The 15,775-nt window shown below is 38.8% G+C and overlaps 1 protein-coding gene across 1 annotated transcript in view; it reads right to left on the reverse strand.

Moving 5' to 3' along the window:
- The window catches only part of LOC134798857 (neuroendocrine convertase 1-like), a 66,809-nt gene that overhangs the window by 29,950 nt on the left and 21,084 nt on the right, over positions 1-15,775 (reverse strand). Inside the window, exons 4-6 of the mRNA XM_063771248.1 lie at positions 15,351-15,497; positions 5,129-5,230; positions 3,391-3,508 (exon numbers count right to left, since the gene is read on the reverse strand). Coding sequence (XP_063627318.1) covers positions 3,391-3,508; positions 5,129-5,230; positions 15,351-15,497 — 367 coding nt within the window. The remainder of the gene's footprint in view (positions 1-3,390; positions 3,509-5,128; positions 5,231-15,350; positions 15,498-15,775) is intronic.

The following is a 15,775-nucleotide window of genomic DNA, read 5'->3' on the forward strand; positions in this document are numbered from 1 at the left end:
TGTCTCTCTATCGCACTAATATGTAAGAGTGATAGAGACAGAAAGTCCTGCGTTGTCGGAGCACAAGCGATTGGCATCTTGGCTAGGCCCCCAGAACAGCTAAATTTACTCAATGATTTGGTTATTAAATTAAAAACAAAAATTGTCATCTAGGCTAGGCACCTTGGGTGCGTAGCCAATATGCCAATCGTTTGCGCTACGACAACGAAACGCTATCTCTGTCTCTCTATCGCACTAATATGTAAGAGTGATAGAGACAGTAATAATAATAAATAAAATAAAAGCCTTTTATTTCCCAAATATAAATGTTACAATTAAATTTAGAGTATGAGTATTATTTTGAAATAAAGTTACAAAGAAAAGAATTTAAAAACTACTAAGTATTACTAAGTATTTTCATGTGGGTTTGTCCATTTTTGGACGTAGGAGAGTGATAGAGACAGAAAGCGCTAAAAACAGCTAAATTGTCCTAATGATTTGGTTATTAAATTAAAAACAAAAATTGGCATCTTGGCTAGGCACATTGGGAGCGTAGCCAACATGCCAAACGTTCGCGCTACGACAACGAAACGCTATCTTTGTCTCTCTATCGCACTAATATGTAAGAGTGATAGAGAAAGAAAGCGCTAAAAACAGCTAAATTGTCCTAATGATTTGGTTATTAAATTAAAAACAAAAATTGGCATCTTGGCTAGGCACATTGGGAGCGTAGCCAACATGCCAAACGTTCACGCTACGACAACGAAACGCTATCTTTGTCTCTCTATCGCACTAATATACAAGAGTGATAGAGAAAGAAAGCGCTTCGTTGTTGGAGCCCAAGCGATTGGCATATTGGCTAGGCCCCCAGAATAGCTTAATTTACCTAATGATTTGGTTATAAGAATAAAAACAAATATTGGCATCTTGGCTAGGCACATTGTGAGCGTAGCCAACACGCCAAACGTTTGCGCTACAACAACGAAACGCTATCTTTGTCTCTCTATCGCACTAATATGTAATAGTGATAGAGACAGAAAACGCTTCGTTGTTGGAGCGCAAGCGATTGGCATGTTGGCTAGGCCCCCAGAACAGCTAAATTTACCTAATGATTCGCTTATTAAAATAAAAACAAAAATTGGCATCTTGGCTAGGCACATTGGGAGCGTAGCCAACATGCCAAACGTTTGCGCTACGACAACGAAACGCTATCTGTCTCTCTATCGCACTAATATGTAAGAGTGATAGAGAGAGACTATGCGCAACTCTACGGAGGGTCAACGTTTGGTATGTTGGCTAAGCACCCTGATCGGATGATAGAACTAGATAGTGTATAGCGGAACTCTTCAATGTGTACAATACCTAAACTATAGTAACAAATATCAAATCAATCCGACTTTTAAATAGAAGGGTGAAAATCAACTTATAACCGATTGTACTACAAAAATTAACTTAATTCTAAATAACATTTTAATTGAATAAAACCTTAGTTAGAATAGGCCCACTTCTAGAATAATTATTCTGTTTTTTATTCCGCATTTAAAATAAGAGTCACATGATTTATTCACCTTAATTTTATTCTAAAATAACTAGTGCAAGAATAATTCTAATTCAAATCGATTTGAATAAGAATAAAATTTCTGTTTTTATTCTTATTCTTATTCAAGTTAATTGTTGCCCAACTCTGCTTTGAACCCTCCTAGCGGGGAAGAAAAAGCCCTTTTCCGAATAGGTGATGTGAAAAGAGCTTTTATACACTCAGGCTAGGTTCAGACGGCGTATTTTTTTCCCGTATAACGTATACGGGATTTTATCGAATACCGTAGTGACAGCCAAATTTGTAAGGAAACGTTCAAAGTCTATGCGGGAAAGCCGTCTACCCGTCTGAACGATTTTGAACGTCTCTATACAAATTTTGCTGTCACTACGGTATTCGATAAAATCCCGTATACGGTATACGGGAAAAATTAACGCCGTGTGAACCTAGCCTCAGGATTATATTTTTGATCCCTCGCAACGCTCAGGATTCAATTAAAGAATCCTTCGCTTCGTTCAAGATCCATTGTAAGCCATCGCCGTAAATATGTAATTTTGCTCTCTTGGGATACAATTTACATTCTTTGAACTGCAATGTTCGTGTTCGTACGTGTAACACATGCGCCCTTCATACAAGGAAGGGGACAGCGAGCTCGCGCACCGTTACGTCATAATTTCATGAACATCACCAGGATACCATACAATTAAAGTGCCTACCGCAATTAGGGTTGCCAGATCGAAAGGCGCTATTATCGGGAAAAAATATAAATTTTTCGGGATTTTGGGACTTAAGTCGGGAAAAAAAATCATTCAAATTAAAGTAATTGTATAAAAAACAACTATATTTTACATTATTGGCACTACGCTCGACGTGGGTCACTCGCTCGCTCGACGACAGTTCGGAACTTGAAATTATTGGTTTATAACATGAAGCTGTTTTTCGGGACAATTTTCACTTTGTCGGGAATCGGGAACACATGCTAAAAATCGGGAGAATCCCGCCAAATCCCGACCATCTGGCAACCCTAACCGCAATGCACATAATGAATTGTACTTACCAACATGTAAGTAATAAATAAAATATAGGGATCAGGCGATTGATAAGTAACAGAGAAAAAATAACAAATCCAGAATAAGCCAAGTGATTCTGACTCCATCGAGTTTGGGCGTATAATTTTTATGGTACTGTGGCTCTCTACATTCGTTTTCCTATAAGTTTAGGGAGTTCCTCGGGTTCCTCCCCAAACTCGAGGGGGGGCAGAATCACTTAGCAGACTGCTTATCCTGGCACGGCCTTTCCAAAGTAAGAATTATTTACACTCATAGAAAAATTTAGAAGATCGCAAAAAAAAGTTTAATAATTTTGAACTTACAGGTAGTAATAAAACCTCCAGTAATTAAACCTTTTTTTTTAGGATCCTCTAAATTTGTCCATGAGTAAATAAATTAATAATCGATATCGGTCAACTAGTGCCACTTAGTGGATGAGCACTATCATCAGCATCACTAGACTTTTTTGACGCAATTTTGACGCAAATACAATAATCCAGTAACTTTGTCGAATTTTGTAACCTGGCTCTTTTGCGTCAAATCCGGTAGTTCTGATTTTTTGCAGACTTGTTTATGATGTTATACTATATTATATGTAATGTGATGTCATATTTTGAAAATTGTGTTTGACTTGATCTAATTTATAATTGAGAGAATTAAATAAAGCGGAATTTGAATTAATAATTTAATTTTGTTTCTTTGCGATACAAGCGACCTCTATCGACAATGGCAAATCACTCACTGCCTCTGCACATGAACGACATTTTGAGTTGAACGTGAACCGAACCTACCAGGCGAGCATGAGAGCGAGACGGTGTACGTTACCTATTCCTTCTCCTTCGACGCGGTCCGTGATTCGCCCGTCGAGCATTCGCACCCCGCCCACTTTCGCCCCCCAGGCCACGCCCACGCCGCATTTCACGTTGTTCGCCGTCATCGCTATCTACAATAAAATTAATATTTTTACATATTTATCTATTCACAATAAAATTCCTATTCTAATAATTATCACCAAGAAAGAACCCACAACGTATATTTTTGTGTTCCTCGCAGAATCACTAGATCTTCTGATTCCAATATTGATATTGAGTAAAGGCAAGTAGAATCTTTGGTAAAGGGTACTGGTACTTGGTAGAGCATAATTTTATTAAGGACCTCTTTACAATCCACCAATACTTTTATGCGATTTTAGATATGTTTATATAGCTATACTATACTACTATAGCTAGCTATACTCAAACACACCCAACTTCTCAGAAGAAAAAGGCACGAAATTCAAATTTTTATTCGGAGATCAATACATTCCCACCTTTTTTTTGACGGAGTGGGAATGCATAATTTACGCACCTTTTTCTACTGACCAAGTGACTGTGCCAGACTTGCCAGAGCATAATTATTGCTGCTACTAAGGTAAAGTGCACAACGAATTTAATCGATGGATGCCGCAATGCTCCGAGGTGCAATGTTACTATCGGTCAGGTCTGTATAAGAGGCCTAAGATACCTATCGGGTATACGGTATACACTACACTACACGCATCTGGAATATCTGGATTTATTTGATCTGGATTCTTTAGGGATATGAATATGATCTGTCAGTGTCAAAAGTAGTCAAAACTGACATTTCTTCAGAAATGTCACTAACATATGACAGATCATACATAGGTACCTACCTATGCATAACAAGTCCAGATCAAATTCATGACCTAATGTTATTACAATCAGAAATAGGTACGCCATCTATCCGGTGCCGTGCGAAATGCGCCGAAGATCTGCCGGGACGGGGACGTGCCTATCCAGGTCGCCTACAGTCCCAACTAAGGTGTTCGCGGTAGGCCCTCTGATCTCAGGACTCTTGTCTCATAAGAAGATCTTTATCGACGGAGACGGGCCGGTCATTGTAGCAGCCCCACCATACGAGTATGATTATCTCACGGCCTGGCCACAACATTGCGCGACTGGCTTCGGCTAAGGCGACAACCATTAGGTGGGAAAGAAAGGTCCGAGCGCTCCAACCTATGGTTGTCGCCTTAGCCCTGCTTCAGCCGAAGCCAGTCCTTGCTTCTCCTGCGCACCTGGTGCCGTGCGAATTGCGCCTCAAATCTTTCTTCGGGACGGGTCCGGGTCGCAGTGATGATGATCTCAGGGGCCCGTTTCTCAAAAGCTTACAAGTGGAAGTTCCTTTCTAACAAAAGCTCTCAAAAAGTGACGTCCGCTTGTATTACAAGATTTACAATTTAGTCAAGTTACAAGCTTTTGAGAAACGGACCCCAGATTCTGGAAATACAGATGAAAATACTTACGGCTCGATTCGGAAAATGAATTAGATTTCTACTAGACTTCAACAAGTTACGATACGGATAATTTAAAGATATTTGTAAGATAGATATGTCAAATTTGACGTTTCCGCGATTCTGGAGGTCCTGTTGAACGATTTCGACAAGTTATGACTTAGATATCCAAGTCACATCTAGTCGACATCTAATGTAGATCTAGTTGATCTCTAAATCGTTTCAAGATCTTGTGATTATCTCGAAATCCGAATACGCCTGTTTGTTACTTACTTCTCCTGCGCACCTGGTGCCGTGCGAATTGCGCCTTAGATCTTTTTGTGACGGAGACGGATCCGGGTCGCCGTCATTGCAATCCCAACTGATTTCAGGATCCTGGACAAGAAAATAATACGACTGAAGAACTTGTAATGTAGCCGTTGGTCAAAATTCGTCAAAAATGTATGACTAAACGCACACACACACACAGTTCTCTTTCGTTGTCTCTGTGTTCGAGGCCACTTTGGATCGCGCGCCAGAGGAGTAAGTAAGTATTAAGTTCTCTTTCGAGGAGCCTCAAAAAGTGTGACGAACGAGGCAAAGATGATGGCGGGGGTGCAGGATGTGGTGTTGGCGAAGGCCATAATACTCTTTACTCTTTGGTGAAGCACAAGCCATGGGACTTGGACAGCTACAAGGACAAATATGTCCATTAGAGAGCTCAACATGGATATGGGCGAGCTCTTAGATTCTTCAGGGTTTCGGACATATTACGCGGCCTCCGACGCATGATGTGGATAAACTTAGAATGATTTGAACGCTTTGAAAGGGTCGGCTGGCGGCAGTCCACATGGCTTATGACTTATGACCGCACTAAATGGAAACATGTGGTCGCGATCCTCAATAATGAGAGAACGACAAAGAAGATATAGTTTGTGCCATTAGATAGGTACATAAACGGAGGAATCAAAACCGATACGTAATAATTTTCGTGGAGACCCCTGGTTTTGGGATTCTAATCAAATAAATCATGCGTCTGTTTGTAAATACGAAGGATTTTTGGCAGATGGCAGAGCGTCGTTGAGCATTGAGTTAATTTCAAGATGGAGGGGAACGAACGGTTGCGCGTTGCGCACAACCGGTGAAGCGGCGGCGCGTCGCATCGGCCGCGAACTTACCAGGGCCGCATGAGTTAGTTGGTAGTGTCATACGCGTCAGCGGTGGCATTACAATATGTGACGTCCCACGGGTAAAGGTACCTTATGGCGCTTGGCACTTACGCTATTATTAACGTCGCTCCAATATTATTGCGGCGCTATGTGACGTAAAGCGCCAGCCGCCATAAGGTACCTTTTGCTGTGGAACGTCACATATTTACAATCATACTATCCCAAATGGGCGAGTCAAAGCGAAGATGACTAGTGTAAGTAAGATTTCCTGTTACACATTATTGTCATTAGTGTACAGGTCATGTTACATTGGATATTTGAGAATTCCACTGACCCGCGGTCGCGTAGTTAATATGTTACCTAAAGCAATGGATAAGGATATGGTGCAGCCAACTGGTAATTGGTCGCCTAGACCGTTCATTAAACGCCGGTATCGAATTAAATGGCTAAAGAACAACCAGCAAAGTCATTGATCGCAACGTTTTACTGAACATAACGTTAACGAACTTCGCTGAACGTCGTGTAGTCATTTACTTAAATTTAGGGAATACAATCTTGCACCAAGATTGCCGATTCGAGATCTCGCACGAAAAATCTGAATCGAGATAGGTTGTTTCGAGATCTCGACCGTCACACTTTCGAGATCGAGATTTGACAAAGTAATTAAAAATGTGTTATTTTGAGCAAAAATCTCTAAGAATTCCGTATATACCTACTACTTATTTAGAGTACGTCATGTTTTATTTTGAAGATCAACAAATTAATCAACATTTTATAAAAAAAACTACTTTTATAAAAAAAAAAACAACTAATATGTATGTTGCTCTAATTTGCATGTAATTATGAAAAAGTGGTATTAAATAAAAATATTTTTAATTTTACAAAATTGTAAGCAGAGGCAGTAACATGCTTAGTTGATATTCTTGACAAGCAGTCAGCAACTTACAAAAATCTAGGGTAAGCGAGCAAATCTCATAAATAATTTGTGACTGGGTACGTTAAGTTCGTCCGATTTTTCCGCACACAGCGCGCCACAGTGCTTTATCGTCAGCTAAAGCCGAGCGCATACAATAGCACTGCCTGAACAACATAAACATAAAAGGTCAAAAAGATTACTCAAAACAAAGTACCTAATTTACACGGATCAATCTTTCAATCTGGTTCGAGATTTCGAAAATATTAATCAAGAATCAAGATCTCGACCGAGATTGCTAAATTCGAGATTTCCTGTCAACGAGATTGAATCTCGAAAATTCGTGCGAGATCTCGCGACATCTTGAAATTGCGAGATCGAGATTGCATTCCCTAGTTAAATTGGACATTGATGAAAATGATGAATGATGAATTTATAAGGATTATTGAGGATCGGTTAAGTGGTTATTTGTTATTTGTATTTATTTGAACCAGTCGTTTTCAAAGGGCTGCCTTTTCATACGCCAACTTGTTAAACGTTGAGTGACTCTAGTTCAATTAACTATTGGCCTAGGCATCAAACTGGATGCCGGCGTTTAATGAATAGCCTAGGCGACTATAATTATCATTAACTGGCTAACTGAACCAGATGGCAGTAAGAACAACTGAACTAGAAGTACACTGAGTCTGAACCATACTGAACTAAAAGAACTAATGAACTAAAAGAACTAGTGAACTAAAAGAGCCAGTGAACTAGAGCGAGATCAGAGCGAGCAACGCCCTTGGAGCCTTTTTGCTTAGAATTTTCATCATGCATCTCGCGGCTACCAGGCAATCATACTTAACAAGTATTGAACGAAGCATAGCTCAACTCAACCGTCGTGACTAGTCTGCAACGCCCGTGAACCCATCGCGGGCGCTGTGGCCACCTCTCCGAGAATAGGCTCGCATAACTCTAATGTACCATCATCGACACTGTTAACTGTCTATTTGTGAACCTTAATGCAATCTCTTAAGGTTTAAAATAATAAGTTGAGGATGTTGCTGGTAGTAGTCTGCGAAGGAAGGTGAATGAACGCCTCCATGATGTCCCGGGACAAGTGGCGTCCTCTATACTCATACGCCAACAACAGGATCTGCGAGTCTCGTGAAGCACGCGGGCACTGCGGCCACCTCTTTGCTACTAGGATAACATAACCCGCACATAGTTTGCGTTACTAGTGAGCTGACAGTGACAGTTCTTCATTCTGTCTATTTTGTCTGTGATCAACTCGTGATCAACGTTCACAACAGGAATTTGCGAGGATATTGCTTATAAATTTAATACATTATTTATTATTTACAATGATAAGTTGATAACATATCCGATATCTAAGACAATGTGGACCCCACAAATATAATTATACAATGATGTTTAAAAAAAGATAGTATTTTTTAATACACTGGTAATAAGAAACTTAATTGGCAACACGTAAAAGACGACGACCAAAGTGTGCTTGGGGTAACTAACTGGTGCTACGAACCCCTCTGCAATACTAGGACTTCATGACACATACGTAGTTATTAGTTTAGTTATAGCATCTTATGTTGTCCACTATGGTTCCCATTCCCAATCGCTTACCAAGCGAGGCAATATGGGTTAAATGTGACGTTCCACGGGAAAAGGTACCTTATGAGGGTTTCTAGTTTCGGAGATATGAAATGTTTTGTAAAGAGGTGAAAAAATGCTCAATTTTTTTTTATTGTGTGATCTGAAACCTTAATGCGTAACGTTTGTTTACCTGTTTTTATTTTTGTTATAAGTTAGTTATAAGCCTAGTAATGTCGTCTCAGAGTTTAGTAGAAAAGGTACCTTATGGAAAAAAGATTGAAAATTCCCAAAAAAACTAGTCAATACGGGAAAAGAAGTTTGGTAGAGAACTGTATTAGCATTCTGCAAAACTAATTTGATAATTTCAGTTCTGGTTGGGGCGCCTCGCAAATATTATAACCGTACATAGACCGACATCACAAATCCAAGTAGCCTGCTATTATACCAAAGTTACTCTCGTCAAGTCTTTCTTAACTAGAATAATCTTCATTTGGTTTGGTCGCATGCAGTAAATCAGCCATTGGTTTGCTGAAAAATGCCAATACCCGACGCATTACCTTATGGAATATCTGAGGTCATTGAACCTCAATGCCGCTTATCTTCAATAGCAACCGAAATATATTATTGATAAGAAATAGACGATTTATACCATCTTAACCCCAAAATATTATTAGTTTATCCTAACTGTTCCATCATCATCATGCCTCATCATGTAACTTAATCACAAGGTACCTTTTCATTACATACAAATTATTGGTCTTTTTTAAGATTATTATGACGAAGAACTAATTAAATTTGGGGCAGTTTAATGTAAATTAATATTTTCTATTCATAAAAGATAAACTGTAATATGATTGATATTTTGTAGTGATGTATTATTAGATTTATTTCCATAAGGTACCTTTTCGTAAATGTATGGAGCAAATACTGTTATTGTTATGTAAGTTTAAAGTGGCATAAGGGGTTAAATATAGTATTTAGTTGGGGTTTTAGGATTTATTTCATTTGAATGACAGAATTTCTTTCATATGTGCTCAGAAAAATTGATTGTGTGTCACATTAAAAGTAAAAATATTCAATTTTGTGATTTTATATGAAAAAGTCAGAAAATACATTTTCACCTCTAAATCGGTATTGTTTTTTGCTTAAACTGTCTGTCAGTGTCGTTTTCTAATAGATAGAATTTAAATCTTGAGAGCTCATTGTAATCAATCGTGAAAATGAAATAAAACTTTATTTTCAAGAGATTGGCTAGTATACACATAAATCAGTCGATATCAAAAGTTTCTATTTGCATTACAGAACAAGTCGCAATATTTTTTTAATCTCACATATATAAGGTATTATTATTTGTAGTCAACTATGTAACTTACTTCAGGAACATAGTTTTTTAGGCGGCTAAACTTAAAACTTCTCTATCGTAAAGTTGCTAATTTCACAACATTATTTTCAAAAAATTATATCTCTGTAACTACGCAACCTAGAAGGTTGATCTTTTGTGTTATCGATAGCTTATTTATTGTAGATTACTGGGGTATGCATAACTCCATACCCGCCATAAGGTACCTTTGACCGTGGGACGTCACAAATAACCAGGAACTCGTCGAATCACTTCACTTCACACTGGTTTTATTGAAAACTGGACGAACTCTTTTAAATTTTAAATTAGGAATATGAAGTACATTCGAGTCATTCGACGCTCAGTAGCGTCACGTAGCGTGAAGAAAGCACTCGCATACAGCCACCGATGTTTCCAATTCCATTGTCTAGGTCGAGCTAGGGTGCTACCAACGCTCCTCCGGTACCAAGGCAGCATAAAATTCGCGAGCAAAATATTCGCCGTCGGCCAAGAGCGACCGCAATGCTGCCGCCTTAAGAAAAAAAAACCGGTCAAGTGCGAGTCGGACTCGCGCACGAAGGGTTCCGTACCATTAGCCTGGTGACAGACGGACGGACGGACGTACGGACGGACGGACAGCGAGTCTTAGTAATAGGGTCCCGTTTTACCCTTTGGGTACGGAACCCTAAAAACCATAACTGACAAAAAGTAAGTTTCGAGAAAAAGCCAAAAAACTTTGCACTCCTGTTCAAATAGGTTAAATTCAAAGTACAAAGTTAAACTTTTGTTAATGAACTAAGTAATTGTGTAGAATTTTTATGCGTTGTAAATTATTCGATTATCTTTTTATTTAAATAAGTTATTTAGAAAAAATAGTTACTGCCTCGTGATATAAATAAAATAAAAATATCTTTACTAACATTCAATGACATAAGTGTGTACTTATGGTTTTTGTGTTAGTTTTGCACTACGATGTCTAAGAAATAAAAACACAAGTACACAGTTGTGCTTATGTTACTGACCGATATCGAAGCTGAAAAAGCACAATTGCGTACTTTATGTTTTTTTTTGCTTAGTTAACGTTATCAAATTATGATTTATCTCGTTAAAGGAGTTCATAAAAATACGATGAAGATTCAGAATTATTTATTAAAAGATAACAAATGAGATATTTTTAGAGATATTTGATTAATAATGTAATATAAAACTAAAAAATTGCACAATTAGATTGCACTACCTAAGTACAAATGCTATTAGAGACCTTTAAAATGTCAAATGTAATACAAAACTGAAATGAGGTTTGCCTGTGCATGTGCAAAATGCGTGTTTCATGAACAAGCATGACTTTGGGCGGTGTATCCCGTACTAAAATTAAGCCATGTGCCAATGTAAAACTGTACGTGTTATTTTCCAACATACATAAAGCTTGGTGGTGCCGGAGTGATCACACATAGGACCGAAACTTAAAGCCACGTTATTTTAAACAATTGTACCTTAAATTCGTGGTTAGGGTTATTTATAATATGTTTTAGGTAGATATTCAACAGCAGTCTCAATAGACAAGTTACTTAACACCAATATAAATAAATAGATAATGTTAATTCCAGATACGCATAGGTATACATTTGAATACGCGCGCCAAGCCTTAACGTAGGTAGCTACTATTATAAAATGACCGCGACAAATTACCTAAAGTTATTAAAAAATATAGGCAAAATCTGGAATACGCGACAAGATGAGAAACGTAACATGGATATAAGTATACTTACTTACGAATATTTTTTGACACTTATTACAATCACGTATACACATTAACACTTCTAATATTTTTTGAAGTAGGCACAGGAGTAAGTAATACGTGCGTCGTACGCGCAACCTCTTCCAAAGGAAAGTTACCAGGAGTGAACCGGCCGAAATCTGTCCTTATAGGGGACCGGAGGGGGACTACCTACTAGCCTGATAAAGCATAACTGACAACAACGTTTGATAAATAAAGCACAAGTTTACTTTTTTGGAACAGACACTAAACAGAACAAGCATTTATAAGGAAGAGTCATACGAGATAGAAAAAACACAACGTGCAACTTATGTTTTTTTCAGATTCCGAGAGTTATGACTAATAACTAGCAAAAAGCAGAGCTTTGTAAGGGCTCGCGGAGGTTTTCTACCTTAACGTACCGAACCGGTTGCTGTCCGGTACGCCTGTCTGTTACAGCTTTTACTTTGTCCTTTAAAAACGTGTCCAGACGACAAAATCAAATTGCCAATATCATCCACACGTAATATACAATTTCATAAGTGCATTACATCCTACACGGTCGCCCAGTACTTTTTGTAAGGAACCCAACTGGCTTTCCTACATAATGTTGGGTCAGCGAGCCAATGTTCTTGAATTTATTTTTGCGTCCACTCCACACAATTGATCGAAAAACTATCCCGTCTGGACACCTACTGGCGGTAATCACGCTGCTCCGCACATAAACTAACACACACAGTTCCACTAGGTACAGCCAGAGTCCAGCATCAGCTCTATCTTGGGTACTGCTCTTCCAAGTTCTCATTAAGACGTGTCAGATGATCAAAACAGCGTGTGCCTATGTTGCACCAAACCTGAGTTCCACTAGGTACAGCCAGGGTTTAGCATCAGCTCTATCTTGGGTACTAATCTCCTAAGTGCTCATCAAGACGAGTCGGATGGCCAAAACAGCGTGTGCCTATGTTGCAACAAACCTGAGTTCCACTAGGTACTGCCAGGGTTCAGCATGAGTTCTATCTTGGGTACTGTTCTCCCAAGTGCTCATCATGACGAGTCGGATGTCCAAAATAGCGTGTGTCTATGTTGCATCAAACCTGATCGAGTTCCACTAGGTTCAGCCAGGGTTCAGCATCAGCTCTATCTTGGGTACTACTTTCCTAAGTTCTCATCAAGACGAGTTGCATGACCAAAACAGCGTGTGCCTATGTTGTATAAAACCCGAGCTCCATTAGGCACTGTCAGGGTTCAGCATCAGCTATCTTGGGTACTGAAAGTACTGATCTACCCAGTGATCATCATGACGAGTCGGATATCCAAAACAGCGTGTGTCTATGTATGTTGCATCAAACCCGAGCTCCACTAGGTACTGCCAGGGTTCGGCATCGGCTCTATCTTGGGTACTACTCTCCTAAGTGCTCATCAAGATGAGTCGGATGACCAACCATAATGTGCCTTTGTTCACCAAACCCGAGTGTCACTAGGTACTGCCAGGGTACTGGGTCATTTTGCTGAACTGCACGCCGACGTTTCGATTGGCGTGCAGTTCCCATACAAGTTGCAGTCGGGTTGTAGTCCGTCTGTATCGGCCCTAAGTCACTGAAGTTTGTATTAATTATGCTTATCTTTATTTATAATTTTAGCAGTTCCAAGCAATAGTAACACTAAAGGCGCCATTCATTAAATTACGTAAGACAATTTTTGCCAGCTTTTGACCCCCCCTCCCTCCCCTATGTAAGAAATAATAAGAATAGGCTGACCCCGTCCAGCCACCAATATAATTTATTTTCAAAAAAATATTTTTATGAATGTTTATTTGTACCTGTACAAAGGTACTTGAGCTCGTTTAAGCTAACTCTGCACCGTGTTTGATAGCATAGAGTGTGGAAGTATTATTTTAAACGTCATAATTTCATAGAAATTAAAAAAAATATCGCATCTTTGTGATCTTACTTAAGAACTATGAAAACCCCCTCCCACCCCCTTGTAAGAAAAAATAAGATATGTTCGACCGCCCTCCACCCCAAAATCGTCTTACGTAATAAATGAATGGCGCCAAAACTGTATCTCGAACTGAAAATACCCGATTTAAGTTTGCTAACACAACATGACTGATCATCACATCGTCAGCGTCACAAAACATACGAGTAAATTGACCTCCGCAGTAAATATACAGCAAGATTGATTGTTCTAGTAGGTATTCACAAAAACTTAATTGCTAAAATGGGAATCAAACCAAGTGAAGCGAGGTGGGTTGAATCCAAAATTGTACCCACTTTGGTATTCATCGTTGTTAATGGCGTAAGCGCCATCGACATTATTGAACTTGAAAACACCACATAGGTATCGTATTGTCTAAATACCCACAACACAAGCCTTCTTAAGTAGTCAATTTGTATAAGAATGTCCAATATTTATTTATTTATTTATTTATTACTAACGCCATCTGTTAGAGAAAGAAATAATTAACATTAGCACGAATGTTAATTCATCATTTTGCAAACAGATGGCGCTAGTAGTAATACAAAGTGTTATTACTTTATTTTATTTTTTTAGGTTTATAAAATGATATTTTTATGTTTGATAACACATCTAGACATGAATTTAAATTACTATGTTAAATTTCAAACCTAACAGTGCAGTAGTTTTTCCGTAAAGTGTACCACAAGAATGCATAGTTCGTCGATTAGTGATAGGGCTCGCTTCGCTCGCCCTAATTATTTTATACTAACAAGAATGAACACTTCTGTCAACTTATGGGTTTTTTACATATAAATTTTATAGAAAACCAATATTATGGTTTTTCTTCTTGTGGAATAATTGTTGGGCTCAAATTCAAGACAAAGGAAAAAAACACAAGTCGTTCAATTTAGTACTTTTCTGTCTATGAATATATACTTATGCTTTTTCTTTCTCAAAAAGGCAGTAACTTTACCAAAATGGCGTGTAGTTATGCTTGTCTAAATCGTGACCTGTTAGAGATAAAGAAATAACTACTAGATAGAAAAATCACATTTTTCTTCCTGATTTCGAGGGTGTCAATAACTCAATTTCGCAAAAATTGTCACTTATGGTTTTTTTTCTTAAGGCGACAGAATGGTAGCCTGACCAGTAATATCTGATCACGCGCTATATTGTGGAATTTTATTGGAACAAAATGTTTCATACTAACCTGAACTGTCACCTTATACATGAGAATAACAGCGCCCTCTTGACAATGATTATATATTTCTGGTCGGGCTTTACATAGGTAGTTTGTAGTGTTTGCAAATATTGTTCTTTCTATAAGAGCCTTAATCCAATTCACATCTAATAGATATCTTACTCTATCTAACGTAAAAGTGACATTGGTTGCCCGAATTGCGCTGCAAAAGAGAACTAGTTGATATCTAAACTATAACGTATCTAGAATGGATCTAGTACGTGTCGTCTCTTGTGAATATTTTTAAGTTCGAATACGGCAGTTAGACAGTGTTAAAAATGAATTTAATTGCTTTTTGAATAGTTTGCTATAGTAACATCGCCCACACTGTTAACTGTACGTCCAACGATGTAAAGTTATCGCCGCAGCCGGGGAACCCCATGGCGTACACGGGTGACACGTTCCGTCACTTGGACATACTCACATAGTTATCACGCAGGTCGGTGTGGTTGTGTTCTACGCCGTCGTCGAGCACGGACACGCGGACACCACGGCCGGTAAACCCCAGGGCGTACACGGGTGACACGTTCCGTCACTTGGACATACTCACATAGTTATCACGCAGGTCGGTGTGGTTGTGTTCTACGCCGTCGTCGAGCACGGACACGCGGACACCGCGGCCGGTGTACCCCATGGCGTACACGGGTAACACGTTCAGGTCTAGGCGGTGTAACGAGCGTACGTTGAGCGAGTGTTGCTGGAATTTACAAAAAAAAATGTTTTCATTACCAAAAATGATTACTAAGTCATGCGCATGAACGTGTAGTTAAATGGTGCTTTTATTTTATTCACGGTTTTCTTTTGAGTGTTTAGTTGTTTACCTATTTTTGCTGCCCAGGACCGGAGTCAGGGATACTGGAATATGTTTCGAGCCCTACACTACATCCAAACAGAGGGTAACAGGATGAAAATAAGAAAGAAGAAGACCTATTTTTGCTTAAGACCCTTAAAAATAATTATTGATTGAATTGTTGT

This window comes from Cydia splendana, chromosome 17, assembly GCF_910591565.1.
Source record: "Cydia splendana chromosome 17, ilCydSple1.2, whole genome shotgun sequence".
NCBI lineage: Eukaryota > Metazoa > Arthropoda > Insecta > Lepidoptera > Tortricidae > Cydia > Cydia splendana.